The 23246-nt window shown below is 43.6% G+C and overlaps 2 protein-coding genes across 3 annotated transcripts in view; one reads left to right on the forward strand and one right to left on the reverse strand.

Annotated features, from left to right (window-relative positions):
* Positions 1 to 2714: 2714 nt before the first annotated feature.
* LOC124048167 (interferon-induced protein with tetratricopeptide repeats 5-like) lies at positions 2715 to 5089 on the forward strand. Its single transcript, XM_046368675.1, has 2 exons — positions 2715 to 3016; positions 3179 to 5089. The coding sequence occupies exons 1-2, from the start codon at positions 2982 to 2984 to the stop codon at positions 4599 to 4601; spliced, it is 1458 nt and encodes a 485-aa protein (XP_046224631.1). The 5' UTR covers positions 2715 to 2981; the 3' UTR covers positions 4602 to 5089.
* Positions 5090 to 5650: 561 nt separating this feature from the next.
* Positions 5651 to 23246, reverse strand: part of LOC124048166 (monocarboxylate transporter 12-B-like) — a 31501-nt gene continuing 13905 nt past the window's right edge. For both annotated transcript variants that reach the window (XM_046368673.1, XM_046368674.1), the window contains 5 exons: positions 18133 to 18236; positions 12316 to 12459; positions 10202 to 10802; positions 8118 to 8377; positions 5651 to 6791 (listed from right to left, as the gene is read on the reverse strand). In XM_046368673.1, the coding sequence (XP_046224629.1) occupies positions 6556 to 6791; positions 8118 to 8377; positions 10202 to 10802; positions 12316 to 12459; positions 18133 to 18236 (1345 nt within the window). In that variant the 3' untranslated portion in view covers positions 5651 to 6555. The remainder of the gene's footprint in view (positions 6792 to 8117; positions 8378 to 10201; positions 10803 to 12315; positions 12460 to 18132; positions 18237 to 23246) is intronic.

The following is a 23246-nucleotide window of genomic DNA, read 5'->3' on the forward strand; positions in this document are numbered from 1 at the left end:
TTGGTATGTATTGTGATTGTAGCTAGTGGGGTGATCTAGCAAAGTCTATGGCTGTCTGGAGTGGTTCTCAATTAGAGGCAGGTGTTTATCGTTGTCTCTGATTGGGAACCATATTTAGGCAGCCATATTCTTTGGTTGTTTTGTGGGTGATTGTCCTTAGTGTCCTTGTTCCTGTCTCGATGTTAGTTTACACTAGTATAGGCTGTTTTGGTTTTCGTTACGTTCTTTTTGTTTTATAGTATTTGTATTGATTCGTGTTTGACGTTTTCATTAAACATGGATCGCAATCTACACGCTGCATTTTGGTCCGACTCTCCTTCACACCTAGAAAACCGTTACACTTGCATGAATTTTAAGCCCAAGCCCTACCCATTCCCACGACGTTCAGGCCCTACCCATTCCCACGACGTTCAGGTCCTACCCTACCCAGACCCAATTGCTTCTGCCAAATTTAAGGCCTGGCCCAGGCTTGACCGAAACCAGAAATAACTTACTCCATTACTAAATCCATGAGCTGCTCCTCTCTGTCTGTCACTTTCTCACTCTCCATGAGGTCTGCTGGTGGCTCTTGGTGGCTCTAAGGGTAGTATGCGGCTACCCTCTTAGGGCAGAGTAGCCTAGTGGTTAGAGCGTTGGGCTAGTAACCGAAAGGTTGCAAGTTCATATCCCTGAGCTAACGAGGTACAAATCTGTTGTTCTGCACCTGAACACGGCAGTTAACCCACTGTTCCTAGGCCATCATTAAAAATAAGAATTTGTTCTTAACTGACTTGCCTAGTTAAATAAAGGTAAGATACAAAAAAAATGGTGGCTCTGAGTCTGTGAATATCCATGGCAACTGCTCCGCTTGGGCTGCTCTGCTCAATGGGTGAGAGAAATTAGCTGTTAGACACTTTTTGTCACTCTAAACTTCGACAACTCAAGGAACATGATACTTTTTGTGAAACAATCTTTCCTGTTCTATATTTGACAAGGTTGAAGCACTTCTGACACCATCTCATGATCTTAGTCAGAAATGACTATACGGTGCAGCAGAACACGAGCTAAAGGCTCAGCTTCAAAATGTTAGTGATTAATTTAATGATACTCGAGCACTGCCCGTACCATAGTTATTGATTTTTAAAAAATCAGGCCCTACCTGGCCCTGTATTATGTCGGGCTCAGGTCGGGTAGCAGAGCTCAATCCAGAATCTCCCATTAGGGTTGAACTCTGGTGACTGAGACGGCCATGACATATGGTTTACATAATTTTCATGCTCATCAATCATTCAGCGACCACTCGTGTTCCCTGTGGATGGGGGCATTGTGATCCTAGCCATGATAGTCAAAATAATGGCCTAAATAATGGCCTGCCCAGCATTTTTATACATGACCCTAATCATGATGGAATGTTAATTGCTTAACTCAGAAACCACTCCTGTGTGGAAGCACCTGCTTTCAATATACTTTGTATTTCTTATCTACTTAAGTGTTTCCGTTATTTTGGCAGTTACCTGCATCTGACGTGCACTGTCTCTGGTGGCTTATAAGTGGACTGGAACATCATTGTCAGAGAATAGGAAACTCTCAGTACAGTAGTAATATACCAGAGTAAAATATGGTCTGTCTCTATATCTCGAGGTTTGGATGAATGACCTGCACTCAACTGTTATTAAATTGACATTTACTTTCTGAAGTTTTACAATGCCATTTTGTTTCAAATTTAAGATAAATTTTCTTCATAATATCTCTAAAACAGAATTTATGTGGAGCAGCGTAACCCTGGATTGTAAACTGTCATGGTCAAAGCATATTTATACAACAGTAGCTAAGTTGGGGAGAAGTATGTCCATGATAATGCACTGCTCTACCTTCTTGACGGTACTGTCAACAAGACAGGTCCTACAGGCCCTAGTTTTGTCGCACCTAGACCGCTGTTCAGTCGTGTGGTCAGGTGCCACAAAAAAAGAACTTAGGAAAATTGCAATTGGTTCAGAACAGGACAGCACTGCTGGCCCTTGGATGTACACAGACAGCTAATATGAATCATATGCATGTCAATCTCTCCAGGCTCAAAGTGGAGGAGAGATTGACTTCGTCACTGCTTGTATTTATGAGATGTATTGACATGTTGAATGCACCGAGCTGTCTGTTTGAACTACTGGCACATAGCTCAGACACCCATGCATACCCCACAAGACATGCCACAAGAGGTCTCTTCACAGTCCCCAAGTCCAGAACAGACTGTGGAAGGTGCACAGTGGTAAATAGAGCCATGGCTACATGGAACTCTATTCCACATCAAGTAACTCAGGCAAGCAGTAAAATTAGATTTAAAAAACAGATAAAAAAAACACCTTATGGAACAGCGGGGACTGTGAAGCAACACAAACAGAGGCACAGACACATACATACACACACGATAGCATACGCACTATACACAGGTACACGTGAATTTTGTACTGTATGTGCTAGTGGTGGAGTAGGGGCTTGAGGGCACACAGTTTGTGAATGTATTGTAATGTTTTTAAAATTGTATAAACTGCCATAATTTTGCCGGAACCCAGGAAGAGTAGCTGCTACCTTGGCAGCAGCTAATGGGAATCCATAATAAATACAAACACAAAATATGTGCCGTGTTATGTCTATTGCGCACAGCACTCTCACTGAGGCCGCGCGCGTCATCCATTCAAGGACACTCCCACGTGAGGTAATCGTTCACTGGCTGAGAAGAAACGAAACTTACTGTACTAGTATTCCAGAGTGACGATACTCATCCTTTCGCTTCATATAGGGACGCCAACTGGTACTGTTGTTGTAAATGTGTCAACTTCCGTAGGCTACTTTATACTTCTGCTTAATACAAACAATTATTGTACCTGGGCAGGGAACGGCGTAATATTAACAAATATTATAGCTGGGCAGGGAACGCGCATGGTGTGACAGCAGGCCAGCACACAAGGTGTTCATTATCAGTGTGGCCACCTGAGCATTGTTTCTTTATGTGCTGGTGCAACTTTACAACTATTGAAATGAGGTAAGTTTGCCATCTTATATCTTTGTTTGACTACTTTACTAAGCACATGGTAACACAGTGAACAAAAAATTCTGAATGAACACATGCCGAAATCTATGATTTTGAAATAATGAGCTGTGTAAAATTGTCAATAACATAGTCACTAAAATATATTATTTTCAGCTCCATTTTAACCAAACTACTTCAACTGGAGTGCCGCTTCACCTGGGATTTGAGGCAAGATGACATGGATATTGATAATCTACAGACCAGGCTCAAGGACCAGATTGAGTTAGGTCTCGGGAAAGAGGCAGGGGTTGCACGGACATTCAGCAATCTGGCCTACATCAAATACCTGAAGGGTTACCCAGAAGAGGCAATGGCTAACTTGTTAAAGGCTGAGGAGCTCACGAGAGAGTACCATGGTGAGGACTGTGAGAAACATCTCATTGTCCCCTATGGAGACCTTTCCTGGTTACATTACCATGTGGGTGATTACATCAAGTGCCAGAGTTACTTAGAGAAACTGGAGGAGATGAAAGAGAAGTTTCCAACTAGTTCCACATCTGTCCTCCATCATGAGGTCTATGGTGAGAAGGGTTGGACCTTCCTCAAGTTCTCTTATAAATACTATGACAAAGCACTAGAATGCTTCAAGAAAGCTCTGGAGCTGGAGTTTGAGGAGAGTGAGTGGAATGCAGGTTATGCCATTGCATTGTATCGTACAGAAAAAGAGCTCTCAAGTGTTAATGACTCACCAGCTATTAAACAACTGAGACGTGCCATAGAGATTGACCCACAAGACGCGGTCCTCAAGGTCCTTCTGGGCCTGAAACTGGCTGTCTATAAAATATTTGGGGAGGCAGAGGAGTTGGTGGAGAAAGCTCTGGATATGTCCCCAGACTGTCCGCACGTGACACGTTATGTAGGGATGTTTCTCCGACAGCAGGGACACGTTGACAAGTCCATTGCTCTGTTGCACAGAGCACTAAAGCGTACAAGCCAGTCTGCCATAATACACCATCAATTGGCTCTCTGCTACAAGAGGAAAAAGATCTCAGTATGCAAGAGTGGAAGCTTCCATGGTAAGGGGGCTGAGATCCAGCAGCTACTCCGTAAGTGCATTCAACATCTGGAGATGGCTACTTCACTGAAGCCTTCCTTCATCTATGCCATGGCTGAGCTGGCACTGCTCTACGGAGAGGATAAAGACATCACCAAGGCAGAGGAACTGTTCAAGAAAACCTTTGAGAAAGCCCTAGCTAAGAATGACAGTCTGCAGGTGGTCAACTTCAACTATGGCCAGTTCCAGCAGTATCACAACAAATGTGAACCTCTGGCCATCAAGCACTACACAGAAGGTTTGGAACTACAGAAAGACACTGCCGAAGGGAAGAGTTGTGCCCAGAAACTGAAGATGATCGCAGAGAGGCGCATCTCCCAAGACCCCATGGATGGAGAGGCCTGTGGTATTCTGGGGTTTGTCTATAGAATGCAGGGGAAGAAAGAACAGGCCGTACAGTGGTATGATAAGGCTGTTGTGCATGATTGCAATGACAAATACCTCTCTGCACTCTGTGAACTTCGCCTGTCTCTTCAGCAATAATACACCGGAGTCAAACATGAATCTGCACTCTATAATCTAATAATAAAGCCTGAAAGTGTGCATGCATCCATTTAATCTTTGTTAGACTTAGTTTAAATTCTCCCTAATTCAAGATTGATATGATTTAGCATAGTAACAAAAACAATGAAATTGATTTATGTTTGTGTGTGGAAATATGGTTTGGGTCATTTGAAGATATAGTTATGAAATTAAAATATATTATTGTATTCTACATGCGCTTTTAGGTTTACAGGCATTTACTGCACTTTTAACCACTATTAAAGGACACCAATAATAAGAAGAGAATTGCTTGGGCCAAGAAACTCGAGCAATGGATATTACCCCAGTGGACATCTATCCGTTGGTCTAATGAGTCCAAATGAGAGACTTTTGGTTCCAACCACATTGTATTTGTGAGACGCAGAGTAGGTGAATGGATGATCTCTGCATGTGTGGTTCTCACCGTGAAGCATGGAGGAGGAGGTGTGATGTGGTGGTGCTTTGCTGGTGACACTGTCTGTGATTTATTTAGGATTAAAGGCACACTTAACCAGCATGGCTACAACAGTATTCTGCAGTGATACTCCATCCCATCTGGTTGGCATTTGTTTTTCAACAGAACAACGACCCAACACACCTCCAGGCTGTGTAAGGGCTATTTGACCAAGAAGGAGAGTGATGTAGTGCTGCATCAGATGACCTGGCCTCCACAATCACCCGACCTCAACCCAATTGAGATTGTTTGGGATGAGTTGAAAGCAGCCAACAAGTGCTCAACATATTTGGGAACTCCTTCAAGACTGTTGGAAAAATAATTCCTGGTGAAACTGGTTGAGAGAATGCCAGGAGTGTGCAAAGCTATCATCAATGCAAAGGGTGGCTACTTTGAAGAATCTCAAATATAAAATATATTTTGATTTGCTTATCACTTTTTTTGGTTACTAGATGTGTATGTGTTATTTCATATATTTGATGTCTTCAAAATGATTCTACAATGTAGAAAATTGTCAAAATAAAGAAAAACCCTTGAATGAGTAGGTGTGTCCAAACCTTTTAATGTTACTGTATATATATAATGTTTAAAAAAAACATTGTTGGACATAAAAGACTGTAAAATCACCAGGAAATCAACTGAAAGTCATTTTAATTGATGAAATCTATTCCCAAGTATGCCCACGCATAGAGTGGCATATGTATTTGTGTAATCATTTGTATTGTAATTAAGGTTCGAAATGATTCTGTTTGAGTCAAATACTATATCTCTTTGGTCTTCCCTGACCATCTGCTCAAGAAGTGGTCCTTCTGTAGCTCAGTTGGTAGAGCATGGCGCTTGTAACGCCAGGGTAGTGGGTTTGATCCCCGGGACCACCCATACGTAGAATGTATGCACACATGACTGTAAGTCGCTTTGGATAAAAGCGTCTGCTAAATGGCATATATTATTATATTATATATTAAGAAAAACGGCCTTCAGCTGTGAATAGACTTTTACAAAGGAGCCATCCTACGCTGCCCTTGGATCATGACTGCCCTCTCTTGTCAAAATAAGGTATTACGAAACAACATGAAGACTGTCCACTTCAGAAATAATCTATTACAGAAAGGCGCTATAACCCTGTCAGTGATATTAAAATTTATCAACTTCCTTAGTTACATTTAAATTGGCAGTCATGTCAACCCTGAAAAAGAAAGGCACATAAAATGTGCAATGACATCACAGGCATGATAGAGAGATTATTTAAAGTCCATATTTTGCCTAAAATGTATCTGGTTATGGCAGAATTACTGTATTTACCTTCCATTTAGTGTCCATTTAGCATCTGAGGGAAGTCATTCCCAATTCTGAACTATCACTCTAGATTATGTGTACCAATTGATGACCGTTTCTCATAATCTTCAATGTACTTTGGTATTCTAACAAAACAAATGCATAATTACAGAAAAGTGTCCAATGTTAAGAATTTGCTGTGTTGACTGAAAGGTTCACGTCTTTACTTGAGGCTGTGTAGAAGTCTGATCGGCATGGCTCCTGTTTGGGGTCTGTGTTTTTATTTTTGTTTCTGTACTTTTGGGTCCTGCGACAGTGGCGTATCCCCGTCACCGTGCTGATGACCAGGGAGCTGGAGATGAGGGCAAAGCCACTGAGGAAGAAGGTGGCCGTGTAGGTGCCTGTGGTGTCAACCAGCCAGCCTGCAGAGGGAGGAGGAATGAGGTATGAACATTCACTTTGGCTTTCACTTGATGGAAGAAAAAAAACGCATGTCTTGTGGACTTCCTGACTAATGCATGTGTTAATACATTCATAATTAATCATTTTATTCAGTGGTGGGTAATTTAACAAACTATTTAACAAACTATTGCTGCACTTATGAAACAATATTTTCAAAGTAACGTCACGTGAACATTTGCAACTTTTGTCATTAATTGACCAATCAAGCATTGATGGGGTATTGTTCATACCAAGATACATCCTTGACAAAACATTAAATCAAATCAAATTTTATTTGTCACATAGACATGGTTAGCAGATGTTAGTGCGAGTGTAGCGAAATGCTTGTGCTTCTAGTTCCGACAATGCAGTAATAACCAACAAGTAATCTAGCTAACAATTCCAAAACTACTACCTTATAGACACAAGTGTAAGGGGATAAATAATATGTACATAAAGATATATGAATGAGTGATGGTACAGAGCGGCATAGGCAAGATACAGTAGATGGTATTGAGTGCAGTATATACATATGAGATGACTATGTAAACAAAGTGGCATAGTTAAAGTGGCTAGTGATACATGTATTACATAAGGATGCAGTAGATGATATAGAGTACAGTATATACGTATACATATGAGATGAATAATGTAGGGTATGTAGACATTATATTAGGTAGCATTGTCTAAAGTGGCTAGTGATATATTTTACATCATTTCCCATTATTAAAGTGGCTGGAGTTGAGTCAGTGTGTTGGCAGCAGCCACTCAATGATAGAGGTGGCTGTTTAACAGTCTGATGGCCTTGAGATAGAAGCTGTTTTTCAGTCTCTCGGTCCCAGCTTTGATATCATCCAAAGGTAAACTTTTGCAACATTGGTCATTAATTGACCAATGAAACATCAATGGTGTACTCTTCAGGCCAGTTTCCCAGACACAGACGGAAGTTCTCCATTGAAATAGATTTTTAGTCCAGGAATAGGTTTAGTCAGCAACTACAAATCATTTCAGAATCAGGACTGAATAATTGGGTCACTTTAGAATTACATAAGGTTACTGTAAGTGAGATTGTTTTCTATTGAATTAGTTCAAAGAGACCAGCAGGCTTTTACTCTACTTGATCAGAGGGAGTATATGGGAGGTCCAGAAAGAAGTTAAATGTCTACTAACTGTTTACAACTTGCAAATGTGGTCTTGTACCACTAAAAGCGCTCATAAAGACCACTTTTGCGATCAGCAAACAACGTGGAGACATTTACCGCTATCTCTTTTGTACACCACCTGTTCTACGATTGGTTAGTACTTACCTCCTATTGGAGGGCTGAGCAGGTAAGGGATGGCATGTAGGAAGTAGACTATCCCTAGGGCGGAGGAGAGGTTATGTGTCCCCACAATGTCCGAGGTCACCACAGGTATGAGGGCAACGTAGGCGCCATCAAAGTACCCATAAAACACAGAGAAAGGCACCAGCAGGGCGAACGTCCGCAGGAGAGGGATGAAGAGGCAGCACACCCCCTCCATGCCCACTGCTATCATGTAGCACACATTACGATACTTCTTCAGGCACCTGGGGGTGAGAAAAACAGTGGACACAATCAGTATAAAAACACAGATTTTTCATGTTGACCATCTGAACGATTGGCGGCTTAACATCCAATGGCTTGTCAGAGGGAACCAGCTTTATCTTCAAGATACAATTGGGTAACAGCTCCATTTCGTTAGAGTAAAACTGGGTGACAAACAGTTCACTAAAAGGTGAGATTACAAGAAACGACTGAAAAATCTACATGTGACTGTTAAACACTCTGAATATGAATCTTTACTGGATAAGAAAAGGCTGGACCCATATCTATGTTAATGCATAGCTTCTCATTTTCACACAAAACCTAAAGAAAGAAACAACGCAACAAATTAAGGTACGTTTTAAACCTGTCTTCCAGTCGTAATAAAGGTACGTTTTAAACCTGTCTTCCAGTCGTAATAAAGGTACGTTTTGAACCTGTCTTCCGGTCCTAATAAAGGTACGTTTTGAACCTGTCTCCCGGTCCTAATAAAGGTACGTTTTGAACCTGTCTTCCGGTCCTAATAAAGGTACGTTTTGAACCTGTCTTCCGGTCCAAATAAAGGTATGTTTTGAACCTGTCTTCCGGTCCTAATAAAGGTACATTTTGTACCTGTCTTCCAGTCCAAATAAAGGTATGTTTTGAACCTGTCTTCCGGTCCAAATAAAGGTACGTTTTGAACCTGTCTTCCGGTCCAAATAAAGGTACGTTTTGAACCTGTCTTCCGGTCCAAATGAAGGTATGTTTTGAACCTGTCTTCCGGTCCTAATAAAGGTACGTTTTGAACCTGTCTTCCGGTCCTAATAAAGGTACGTTTTGAACCTGTCTTCCGGTCCTAATAAAGGTACGTTTTGAACCTGTCTTCCAGTCCTAATAAAGGTACGTTTTGAACCTGTCTTCCGGTCCTAATAAAGGTACGTTTTGAACCTGTCTTCCGGTCCTAATAAAGGTACGTTTTGAACCTGTCTTCCGGTCCTAATAAAGGTATGTTTTGAACCTGTCTTCCGGTCCTAATAAAGGTATGTTTTGAACCTGTCTTCCAGGCCTAATAAAGGTATGTTTTGAACCTGTCTTCCAGTCCGACTAAAGGTACGTTTTGAACCTGTCTTCCAGTCCAAATAAAGGTTGAACCTGTCTTCCGGTCCAAATAAGGTTGAACCTGTCTTCCGGTCCAAATAAAGGTATGTTTTGAACCTGTCTTCCGGTCCTAATAAAGGTATGTTTTGAACCTGTCTTCCGGTCCAAATAAAGGTACGTTTTGAACCTGTCTTCCGGTCCAAATAAAGGTACGTTTTGAACCTGTCTTCCGGTCCTAATAAAGGTACGTTTTGAACCTGTCTTCCGGTCCTAATAAAGGTACGTTTTGAACCTGTCTTCCGGTCCTAATAAAGGTACGTTTTGAACCTGTCTTCCAGTCCTAATAAAGGTACGTTTTGAACCTGTCTTCCGGTCCTAATAAAGGTACGTTTTGAACCTGTCTTCCGGTCCTAATAAAGGTACGTTTTGAACCTGTCTTCCGGTCCTAATAAAGGTACGTTTTGAACCTGTCTTCCGGTCCTAATAAAGGTACGTTTTGAACCTGTCTTCCAGGCCTAATAAAGGTATGTTTTGAACCTGTCTTCCAGTCCGACTAAAGGTACGTTTTGAACCTGTCTTCCAGTCCAAATAAAGGTTGAACCTGTCTTCCGGTCCAAATAAGGTTGAACCTGTCTCCTGGTCCAAATAAAGGAAGGTCGGCCAATTAAAGAGCAAGGGTGATTCGTGGAATGAAAATACCTATATTGTGTTGGCATACTCAATGGAACAACATCTTTAAAACTTTGGCTTACCTCCTGTCTACGAGCCAGCCGAAGGTGATGTTCCCCACGATGTCAATGAACCCCAGGATGGACATGAGGAAGGCGGCCTGGTGGTGGCTCACGCCCACGTCCAGTGCATACGGAACCAGGTAGACGAAGGGCAGGCTGCAGCCACTGGCTAGGAACAAGAAGCTCACTGCCAGCATCAGGAAGTCAGGCATGAGCAGGAAGCAGTACTCCTGCATGGACTGGAAGCAGAAGCAGCGGTGGCTGTTGTTGTTGTTGTTGTTGATCGCCAGTGATTCCTCTAACATGCTATCCACCGGAGCTTTCACCCCATATCCACACTCGGTGTCCAACAAGACTGGACCATGAGCATCCTCTTCTTCTTTCAGAGTGATAGGGCGCAGTAATGCCCCACAAACACACAGGTTGGCAACAACACCCCCTAGGATGAGCAGGGCCCCACGCCATGAGTAGTGCTCTATGATTATCTGGACGGCAGGGGCCAGGATGAAGGTCCCGATGCCACTGCCTGACATGGCGATCCCGTACGCCAGGGCTTTCCTCTCACAGAAATATGAGCCCACCATGGCTAAGGCAGGGGTGTAGCAGAGGGCAAATCCAATACCTGTAAATCCAAAGACGATAAGGTTGTTCTTGTTTTTCTATGAGACATCCCAGGGCATTCCTTTTGTCCCTGAATTACATTATTTGCATGATGTATAGGGGCCCTAATGATAATAATAATAATAATAATAATACATTGGATTTAAAGTGCCATAAAGGGGACAGCACTGAGCTAGCCTGCAACATCACTTCCTGGATTAGCTCAAACTGTGCATGTTGTGTCCACAGAAATCTCCTACATGAGACGCCATCTCAACCGACTTCCTTGGCTTAAAATGCACTATATATATATATATATATATATATATATATATATATATATATATATATATATATATGAATGGACAAAGCCATCAAACATGTGACACCATTCATTCCTATGTGAAGACTCAATAGCGCATCATATACTATGAATGCACTATATATATATATATATATATGTATATAGTGCATTCGGGAAAGTATTCAGACCCCTTCACATTTTCCACATTTTGTTACATTACAGCCTTATTCTAAAATTGATTAAATTAGACACATATCTGGGGAAGGGTACCAAAAAATGTCTGCAGCATTGAAGGTCCCCAACAAAACAGTGGCCTCCATCATTCTTAAATGGAAGAAGTTTGGAACCACCAAGACTCTTCCTAGAGCTGGCCACCCGGCCAAACTTTTGGAGTTTGCCAAAAGGCACCTAAAGGACTCTCAGACCATGAGAAACAAGATTCTCTGGTCTGATGAAATCAAGATTGAACTCTTTGGCCTGAATGCCAAGCTTCACGTCTGAAGGACACCAGGCACCGCTCATCACCTGGCCAATACCATCCCTATGGTGAAGTATGGTGGTGGCAGCATCATGCTGTGGGGATGTTTTTCAGTGGCAGGGACTTGGAGACTAGTCAGGATCAAGGGAAAGATGAACGGAGCAAAGAACAGAGAGAATCCTAGATGAAAACCTGCTCCAGAGCACCCAGGACCTGAGATTGGGTCGAAGGTTCAACTTCCAACAGGACAACGACCCTAAGCACACAGCCAAGACAATGCAGGACTGGCTTCGGGACAAGTCTCTGAATGCCCTTGAGTGACCCAGCCAGAGCCCGGATGAATATCTCTGGAGAGACCTGAAAATAGCTGTGCAGCGACATTCCCCATCCAACCTGACAGAGCTTGAGAGGATCTACAGAGAGGAATGGGAGAAACTCCCCAAATACAGGTGTGCCAAGCTTGTGGTGTCATACCCAAGAAGAATCGAGGCTGTAATCTCTGCCAAAGGTGCTTCAACAATGTACTGAGTAAAGGATCTGAATACTTATGTTAATGTGATATTTCAGGTTTTTTCAAATGATACATTTGCACACAAAAAACACACAAAAAATGTGTTTGCTTTGTCATTATGAGGTATTGTGTGTAGACTGATGAGGGGAAAAAACGATTTAATGCATAAGACTGTACCCTGGAAAAACTCAAGGGGTCTGAATACTTTCCGAATGCACTGTACAGTCATGGGGGGGACCCACCTGTGAGGACCCCCAGGGTGAGGTACAGGTACTCCAGGCTGGTAGCGAAAGAGCTGAGGACCAGACCGATAGAGGACAGAAAGCCACCAAGGATCACAGCGATGCGGCACGACAGACGGTTCCCAATGAAGCTGCCTAGAGGAGCTGTCATCACAACAAAGTACACATGTTAATATGGGATTGTCTGCTGCACTACAGTAGTACAGTCAGTGCTCATGAGAGGGGATGGCTTGGTGGGTCTGAGGTACTGGAAGGCATGAGAAAAAAATGCCATAGGCAAAGAGCTTTGATCTGGTCGGACAATTCAAGCCCGACCCTACCAGAGCCCTGCATAAAAAATATTTTATGAGACCCTACCAGAGCCCTACATAAAAAATATTTTATGAGCCCAAGCCTAAATTACAAAACATGATTGTGCCCTAACGTTTGTACAATATATTGTCCTACCGCATATTACGCACGGCAACAAAACATAAAAGCACACTATTAAGAGGTCTTTGAATAATTTGGTAAATAATTGCTCTAGGCTAGATACAGTATATGGATTGGTTAGGGTAGACTATATCGACAATATTGATGTTCCCGAACAGATTTCAGTTGGTTTTCAATGTGGTGGCTTAAATGGGCTACTGTCTGTTTATCAAACCGCAGATGCGTTCCCGTCTGCGCTCTATAGGCCAACATTCTACCGCCAACAACGTGTCATATATTCAACCGCAAATAATGTTTACATACCAGAACAATCCTATAAGAAAAAAGACAACTAAAAGGCATATTAAATCATTTGAGATAAATGTTAAAGTGCAAGGATGGAGAGAGTTGCATGTTGTCTATCAGAGAAGAGAAAAGGATAGGCTACAGATGCACGTTCTCTTTCTGTTTCACCGCGGCATCTGCCACATCGTCTACAAGGTTGTGGAAGCCTAAACCAAATCCCGGCTGCCCTAATCAATTCTCAGAATATCAGGCTCGGGCTAAAACTCTGTGTTTTCACATTTATGTTTTTTTGGGCAGTAGGATAATTAATGAGGAGGAGTCATGGATTTAACTCTGAACGCTCTTATTCAAATTGTCACATTGCAAACTGTGAATATAATGTTTCATACCACTAGAGTTACTGGATCCGAGCACATAGTTTCCGGAACACAGTCTTACAAAACTCAGTACAGTATGTTCTTAGTTGTTTTACCTCTGCCAAAGATAGGTGTATCATGATTGATATATGGTTGGTGAACAATGCCAAGTACATCTTGTACTCTGATTTGACAAATATGATGAGTCATATGCTGAGTAAAAAAGAGCAGGGGGAAAATACACATCCAGGTTGAGAACTGAAAAGCTTATGTGTCATTGTGCAGGGGGTAATATGAGGACAAACCAGTTCTTGACTTTTACCACAGCTCTCACACCTCGACATGAACAAACACATGCAGATTCAGGAACAGAGGGAGTAACACCAATTCAGCAAAAAGTTCAGCTCCAAAAAGATACCCCACTGCTAATTTCAACACATATTAAATAGTTGCAAGTTAACATTTACTGAAATGTGTGTCACTTTGGACCATTGATACTGTGAGTTAATACAAGCCCATGAGAGGGGTTTGTGATCTGCAGCAGTCCTCTGTGACCCATGTTTTGGTATTTCAAGATGTTCTCTGTGTGTCGCTAACGTCTGTGTGTTGCTAACATTGTTCTCTCAAGAGCTAAATCGACAGAGAAAGAAGCAACCTCCTCTCTCTGTCTACTTTAGTCAGACAAGGGATTGTCAGTACTTTGTTCTTAAATACTACTGCACTGATGTGTACAAACTAACATGAAACAATCCTATGCCTTCAACCAAAAAGGTTTTTAAAGGGCAATCAACATGTCCCAAAAGATCCAAGGAAGATCTCCATGGTGGAGATGAGAGAAAGCAGTGTATCCTGGAGAGTTGGGTGAGACTAACTAAAATAGCCAAAACAACACTACTTTCCTATGTAAGAGGGGTTAAACATCCCAATCTAAGAGAAGCAGCAAAAACTGACCGATGGGTTGACTGAGTTACACACTGCCAGTCAGCGGCTTGTGACTTTATCAACTGAAGCATACCGTAACTTTGCTGTGTGATTGTAAAAAGCACATTTACATTACATTGTCTTCAGTCTTATATCTGGAGTATTTCTCCTGTCTTACCCAGTGTCCTGTGTGAAATTAAGTATGCTCTCTCTAATTCTCTCTCTTTTTCTCCTTTCTCTCTCTCTCTCTCTCTCTCTCTCTCTCTCTCTCTCTCTCTCTCTCTCTCTCTCTCTCTCTCTCTCTCTCTCTCTCTCTCGCTCTCTTTCTCTCTTTCTCTCGGAGGACCTGAGCCCTAGGACCATGCCTCAGGACTACCTGACCTGCCTGATGACTCCTTGCTGTCCCCAATACACCTGGTCGTACTGCTGCTCCAGTTTCAACTGTTCTGCCTGCGGCTATGGAACCCTGACCTGTTCACCGGACGTGCTACCTTGTCCCGGACCTGCTGTTTTCAACTCTCTAGAGACAGCAGGAGCGGTAGAGATACTCTGAGTGATCGGCTATGAAAAGCCAACTGACATTTACTCCTGAGGTGCTGACCTGTTGCACCCTCTACAACCACTGTGATTATTATTATTTGACCCTGCTGGTCATCTATGAACATTTTAACATCTTGGCCATGTTCTGTTATAATCTCCACCCGGCACAGCCAGAAGAGGACTGGCCACCCCTCATAGCCTGGTTCTTCTCTAGTTTTCTTCCTAGGTTTTGGCCTTTCTAGGGAGTATTTCCTAGCCACCGTGCTTCTACGACTGCATTGCTTGCTCTTTGGGGTTTTAGGCTGGTTTTCTGTACAGCACTTTGTGACATCAGCTGATATAATAAGGGCTTTATAAATACATTTGATTGATTGATCATGTGTCCTAATTGGAAGTGAAATGATGCACCAAATATCACACCTAGTTGTTTTAGTTGTCAAACTGAGTGTAAGAGCGTTCGTCTGTTGAAGGAAGAGAGTCGGACCGAAATGCAGCGTGTTGGTTACTCATGACTTTAATGAAAGAAAACGCGGTACATGAAATAACTGATAATAAATACAAAAACAACAGAACGGAACGTGAAACTAATTACAGCCTATCTGGTGACTACAACACAGAGACAGGAACAATCACACACGAAATACAAAGCGAAACTATGGCTCCCTAAATACGGTTCCCAATCAGAGACAACGATAAGCACCTGACTCTGATTGAGAATCACCTCAGGCAGCCAAGCCTAACAACACCCCTAATCAGCCGTGAACCCAAATAATTCAAACCCCAATACGAAAACAACATATAAACCCATGTCACACCCTTGCCTACACAAACATATAACAAAAACACAAAATACAATGACCAAGGCGTGACAGAACCCCCCTAAGGTGCGGACTCCCGGACGCACCTCAAAAGCATAGGGAGGGTCCGGGTGGGCGTCTGTCCATGGTGGCGGTTCCGGCTCGGGACGTGGACCCCACTCCATTATTGTCCTTGTTCCTCCCCTTTGCGTCCTGGGATAATCCACCCTCTCCGCCGACCATGGCCTAATAGTCCTCACCCAGATCCCCACATAACTGAGGAGCAGCTCGGGACAGAGGGGCAGCTCGGGACAGAGGGGCAGCTCGGGACAGAGGGGCAGCTCGGGACAGAGGGGCAGCTCGGGACAGAAGCAGCCCGGAACTGAGGGGCAGCCCAGTACTGAGAGGAAACCCAGTACTGAGAGGAAACCCAGTACTGAGAGGAAGCCCAGTACTGAGAGGAAGCCCAGTACTGAGATGAAGCTCAGGCAGGTAGTAGGCTCCGGTAAATCCTGGCTGGCTGGCGGAACTGGAAGATTCAGGTTGACAAGCAGATCTGGAAGATTCTGGTTGTCTGGCAGATCTGGAAGAGACTGGTTGTCTGGCAGATCTGGAAGAGACTGGTTGTCTGGCAGATCTGGAAGAGACTGGTTGTCTGGCAGATCTGGAAGAGACTGGTTGTCTGGCAGATCTGGAAGAGACTGGTTGTCTGGCAGATCTGGAAGAGACTGGTTGTCTGGCAGATCTGGAAGAGACTGGTTGTCTGGCAGATCTGGGAGCACTGGCGGCGCTGGGCAGACTGGGAGCACTGGCGACGCTGGGCAGACTGGGAGCACTGGCGGCGCTGGGCAGACTGGGAGCACTGGCGGTGCTGGGCAGACTGGGAGCACTGGCGGAGCTGGGCAGACTGGGAGCACTGGCGGCGCTGGGCAGACGGGAGACTCCGGCAGCGCAGAAGAGGAGAAAGGCTCTGGCTGCGCTAAACAGGCGGGAGACTCCGACAGCGCAGGAGAGGAGAAAAGCGCTGGCTGCGCTGAACAGGCGAGGCGCACTGGAGGCCTGGTGCGTGGTGCTGGAACTGGTGGTACTGGATCGAGGACACGCACAGGAAGCCTGGTGCGGGGAGCTGCTACCAGAGGACTGGTGTGTGGAGGTGGCTCTGGATAGACCGGACCGTGCAGGCGCACTGGAGCTCTTGAGCACCGAGCCTGCCTAAGCTTACCTGGCTCGATGCCCACTCTAGCCCGGCCAATAGGAAGGGCTGGTATGTGCCGCACCGGGCTATGCTCCCGCACTGGAAACACTGTGCGCTCCATAGCATAACACGGTGCCTGCCCGGTCTCTCTAGCCCAACGGTGAGCACAGGGAGTTTGCGCAGGTCTCCTACCTGGCATAACCATACCCCCTTCTAGCCCCCCCAATATTTTTTGGGGGCTGCTTTTCGGGTTTCCTTGCCAACCGTGTTCCCTCGTATCGTCGGCTCCTATCTCCGGCTGCCTCTGCTCTCCTTAGTGCCTCCACCTGTTCCCATGGGAGGCGATCTCTTCCGGCCAATATCTCCTCCCAAGTGTAACAACCTTTACCATCCAACACGTCTTCCCATGTCCATTCTCCGAATAATTCATCCACCTTTTGCTGCTCCAGCTGTCGCTGCCTGTTTATACCAGCGCCTTTCCGTTTTATCCGGTGTGTCTTTTTCTTTGACTCCATTCGCCTATAGCCCTATTCGCATTGCTGCAGCGAATCCCAGGCGGGTGCCTGCACTCTCTCTGGGTCGGCCGCCCACCTGTCGATTTCTTCCCACGTCGTATACTCCATGCCTCTACCTTCCATAACGTCCTCCTTTCGCTCCTGCCAGTTTACACACTGCTCGGTCCGATTGTGGTGGGTGATTCTGTAACGGCGTTCGTCTGTTGAAGGAAGAGAGTCGGACCGAAATGCAGCGTGTTGGTTACTCATGACTTTAATGAAAGAAAACGCGGTACATGAAATAACTGATAATAAATACAAAAACAACAGAACGGAACGTGAAACTAATTACAGCCTATCTGGTGACTACAACACAGAGACAGGAACAATCACCCACGAAATACAAAGCGAAACTATGGTTCCCTAAATACGGTTCCCAATCAGAGACAACGATAAGCACCTGACTCTGATTGAGAATCGCCTCAGGCAGCCAAGCCTAACAACACCCCTAATCAGCCGCAATCCCAAATAATACAAACCCCAATACGAAAACAACATATAAACCCATGTCACACCCTGGCCTACCCAAACATATAACAAAAACACAAAATACAATGACCAAGGCGTGACACTGAGTTAACTTCTCCTTAGTCCTTTAACAGCTTTTATGTTTACATCCAATGAACCAAATTCATTTTATCACTACCCTGGGCATTGAGCAAGCCAATGCCAGGCCCAGCGTGAAGCCAGATCACTGTTGCTGAAGCAGCACTTGACTGAGGGCCATGATGACTTACCACACAGCATAGTGGTGCAGTCCACCAGACTGTGGATCCAGGCTGTCCCTGAATAGTCCACTCCAAAGTGCATCTGGAACTCCACAAAGAAGATGGAGATGCATCTGGAACAGAAGAAAAGGCTCAAGATGAAGCAAAATCATGACAAATAACAACCATCTTGCACATTTCAAATAGGTATATTTTTCCTAGTAGTTTGTTTTGACACAAATTTGACATGATACAACGTTGCACACACACACACACACACACACACACACACACACACACACACACACACACACACACACACACACACACACACACACACACACACACACACACACACACACACACACACACACACACACACACACACACACACACACACACACACTCACACACACACACACACACACACACACACACCATTGGAGACTGCTGAGGGGAGAACGGCTCATAATAATGGCCATAACGGAGAAAATGGAATGGCATGAAACACCTGGAAACTATGCGTTTCATGTATTTGATACCATTCCACTGATTCTGCCACATTCATTACCACTAGTCTGTCCTCCCCAATTAAGGTGCCACCAACCTCCTGTGGTACACACACACACACACACTTCTGAGTGTATACAGCACATGTTCTCGGAACACACTGAGGTTACTTAAATTATGTAATTACTCTTCTCCAGCTAGACATGTTGATGACCTGAGTGGTCAGATTGAGTGATGCAATTGTAATGAATTGTGTAATCATGGAGCTGAGGGGAGAGCTGTAAAAAGCGTTTGATGTGTGGGAAGAACGCCTGCTTGGGGGTTAATGAGCCACAAGCTCCTCCGTCTGAGTCTGCAGCAAGGTTGCACCTGTACAAACTGTACAGGACTAGCACCATGCAGACGATAAGAGACAAATCACTCACTGTGAATGTGACGGCCATTTGATCTTCATGTCCTCTCCAGCACTGGCCAGAGAACACACATGGGGGACCTATCGCACGGCAGGCCCCTATCGCACTGCAGGCCTCCGTCAGCCTGCTGTTTCCTCACACGCGAACACACAAAAACGTGTACGCACCCTGTCTGCTACAGCTGTTTTAGGGGTTTAAACTCACTCACTAAACCTAAACGAACCTCAGGATCACTGATGCATATCGAGAAAGCAGAGGAACAGGAGTTCACTGCCTAGATTTATTACCTTGGGTTACTTTCAAACCCTTGGTGGAATTCTCCCCATTCCTTCCAATTCTGACCAATTGCTACATTAGATTATATCTGGCATAGGGTAAAGGCTCAAGGTGACAATCTGAGCCGGCAAAATCAGTTTACAAATGATTGAATAATGTTTGAAGGACAAACATGTTCTTCCTTGTTTGATTGCTTTCTAATTCTATTCTACACAAAGTATTGCATGATGGAAATGTGAGACTACAATCTCCTTCTTTATCCCTCACCCAACAGGCAACCTGACTGAACTCGTTTTTTCAGGAATGCAATTCATTAAACCCCATTTAACCCTTGGCCTATAATGGTCGCGCTCCCGAGGAAATCCAATTAACATAATACAACATGTCCCCATCAAAATCTGTCTGTTTAACTAAAGATATGTGTTTTTTTGCTGCGTCTCAATCCACTGCATCCGCAATATTGCCCTTCAGCGTCTGCATTTAAAGGTTGCAGAGCTAGAGTGTGTTTTTCAGTCCACGAAACATCCCGAAAATCAGTCCTCTCATTCTTATATCTCTCAGATATAAGGCAGACACTTCAGAACAAATGTCCATGTAGTGAATCTGTTGTTCAATGGGTTTATATTGGTTAATAGCAGAAATGCCAAATTCAATGTTTCATTCAATACTTTTTGTATATTTGTTTTTATACCTTAAGGGATTTTAAAATTCAAAATCAAATAGCTAAATTATCTTCGGTATGACCATCTTAAAATAATTCCACATGTTAGCTTAGAACCCTCCTCCCCCAGCTTAGACAGGGCTTAGACTCTAGAGGGTACACTCGGTAACAAAACTTGAAACATTGTGAAACCTTGAAAAACTACATTTTAGAGGAAATGTTCAAACACAACCATCCTCAGTCAGGGTCTGTAGTGCTTCACTGTAGTCCTATACTGAAGACCTGCTACTGACCTGCAGGTTGTTTACTAGGCACCCAGTGTAACCTGAACTGGAGAGTGTGATGGCAGAAGATACCTCTTGTCACTTTAGTAAATCTTGTTCTCATGTCATACTCAGTCCAAGTTGCACTATATATAGAGTACCAGTGACAGTACCAGTCAAAAGTTTGGACACACCTACTCATTCAAGGGTTTTCCTTATTTTAACTTTTTTTCTATTATTATAGAATAATAGTGAAAACATCAAACCTATGAAATAACACATATGGAATCATGAAGTAACCAAGAAAGTGTTAAACAAATATTTTATATTTGAGATTCTTCAAAGTAGCCACCCTTTGCCTTTAACAGGCACACCTGTTAATTGAAATACATTCCAGGTGACTACCTCATGAAGCTGGTTGAGAGAATGTCAAGAGTATGCAAAGCTTTTATTAAGGCAAAGGGTGGCTACTTTGAAGAATCTCAAATATAACATACAGTGGGGCAAAAAAGTATTTAGTCAGCCACCAATTGTGCAAGTTCTCCCACTTAAAAAGATGAGAGATGTACACTTCAACTATGACAAACAAAATGAGAAAACAAATTCCAGAAAATCACATTGTAGGATTTTGAATGAATTTATTTGCAAATTATGGTGGAAAATAAGTATTTGGTCAATAACAATAATGTATCTCAATACTTTGTTATATACCCTTTGTTGGCAATGACAGAGGTCAAACGTTTCCTGTAAGTCTTCACAACGTTTTCACACACTGTTGCTGGTATTTTGTCCCATTCCCCCATGCAGATCTCCTCTAGAGCAGTGATGTTTTGGGGCTGTTGCTGGGCAACAACATACTTTCAGACTCCCTCCAAAGATCTTCTATGGAGTTGAGATCTGGAGACTGGCTAGGCCACTCCAGGACCTTGAAATGCTTCTTACGAAGCCACTCCATTGCCCGGGAGGTAAGTTTAGGATCATTGTCGTGATGAAATACCCAGCCACGTTTCATCTTCAATGCCCTTGCTGATGGAAGGAGGTTTTCACTCAAAATCTCACGATACATGGCCCCATTCATTCTTTCCTTTACACGGATCAGTCATCCTGGTCCTTTTGCAGAAAAACAGCCCCAAAGCATGATGTTTCCATCCCTATGCTTCACAGTAGGTATGGTGTTCTTTGGATGCAACTCAGCATTCTTTGTCCTCCAAACACGACGAGTTGAGTTTTTACCAAAAAGTTATATTTTGGTTTCATCTGACCATATGACATTCTCCCAATCTTCTTCCGGATCATCCAAATGCTCTCTAGCAAACTTCCGACGGGCCTGGACATGTACTGGCTTAAGCAGGGGGACACGTCTGGCACTGCAGGATTTGAGTCCCTGGCGGCGTAGTGTGTGACTGATGGTAGGCCTTGTTACTTTGGTCCCAGCTCTCTGCAGGTCATTCACTAGGTCCCCCCGTGTGGTTCTGGGATTTTTGCTCACCGTTCTTGTGATCATTTTGACCCCACGGGATGAGATCTTGCGTGGTGCCCCAGATCGAGGGAGATTATCAGTGGTCTTGTATGTCTTCCATTTCCTAATAATTGCTCCCACAGTTGATTTCTTCAAACCAAGCTGCTTACCTATTGCAGATTCAGTCTTCCCAGCCTGGTGCAGGTCTACAATTTTGTTTCTGGTGTCCTTTGACAGCTCTTTGCTCTTGGCCATAGTGGAGTTTGGAGTGTGACTGTTTGAGGTTGTGGACAGGTGTAAATTAATACAGGTAACGAGTGAAAGACAGAGGAGCCTCTTAAAGAAGAAGTAACAGGTCTGTGAGAGCCTGAAATCTTAAATGCTTATTTTGCAAATAAATTCATAAAAAATTTTACAATGTGATTTTCTGGATTTTTTTCCCTCATTTTGTCTGTCATAGTTGAAGTGTACCTATGATGAAAATGACAGGCCTCGTTCATCTTTTTAAGTGGGAGAACTTGCACAATTGGTGGCTGACTAAATACTTTTTTGCCCCACTGTATATTTTGATTTGTTCAACAATTTTTTGGTTACTACATGATTCCATATGGTTTGATGTCTTCACTAATATTTCAGAAATGTAGAAAAACCATTGAATAAGTAGGTGTATCAAAACTTTTGACTGGTAATGTATATTACATACACAGTTTGGAACCGGTTCAGGGAACAGAACCAGAAACAAAAGTGATCTTTACTGTTTCCGAACAGAACCGTTATTTTAAAAGTATTAGAAATGGTTTATAACGTTCTTTACGTAACAAGCATTTTTTTTTCCAGACCCACATCATATAGAATAAACATTACATCATATGTAATAACATTTGTATCATACTATAACCATGCTATTTTTGAAAAAAATTGTATTGAAAAGGATGTACAATGTTTCTGTGTAAGATAATACAGATTTTTGAACCCTTTTCACCTCATACACTAAATACATAGCCCACCATTATAGAATGGATGGATAGCCTACATCAAATTTGTGTCACACCCTGATCTGTTTCACCTGTCTTTGTGATTGTCTCCACCCCCTCCAGGTGTCACCCATCTTCCCCATTATCCCCTGTGTATTTATTCCTTTGTTCAAGGTTTGTCTGTTGCCGTTCGTCCTGTTTGTTCAAATCAACCAGCGTTTTGTGTCTCAGCTCCTGCTTTTCTAGTCTCTCTTTTCTCGCCCTCCAGGTTTTGATCCTCGCATGTTCTGACTCCAAGCCCACCTGCCTGACCACTCTGTCTGCCCCTGATCCTGCCTGCCGACCTGTACCTTTGCCCCCCTCTGGATTACCGACCTCTGCCTTACCCTGACCCTGAGCCTGCCCGCTGCCCGATACCATTGCCCCACCTCTGGTTTATCTTGTCCTGTCTATTGCCTGTCCCTGTTGGACTATTAAACCATTGTTTATTCAACGCGGTCTGCATCTGGGAATTTCCTTCATACCTGAGAGTATGAACTGGCCATGACTGACCCAGCAGACCCGGGCCAGCTGCACAACGCCATCTCC

This window comes from Oncorhynchus gorbuscha, linkage group LG11 (assembly GCF_021184085.1).
Source record: "Oncorhynchus gorbuscha isolate QuinsamMale2020 ecotype Even-year linkage group LG11, OgorEven_v1.0, whole genome shotgun sequence".
NCBI lineage: Eukaryota > Metazoa > Chordata > Actinopteri > Salmoniformes > Salmonidae > Oncorhynchus > Oncorhynchus gorbuscha.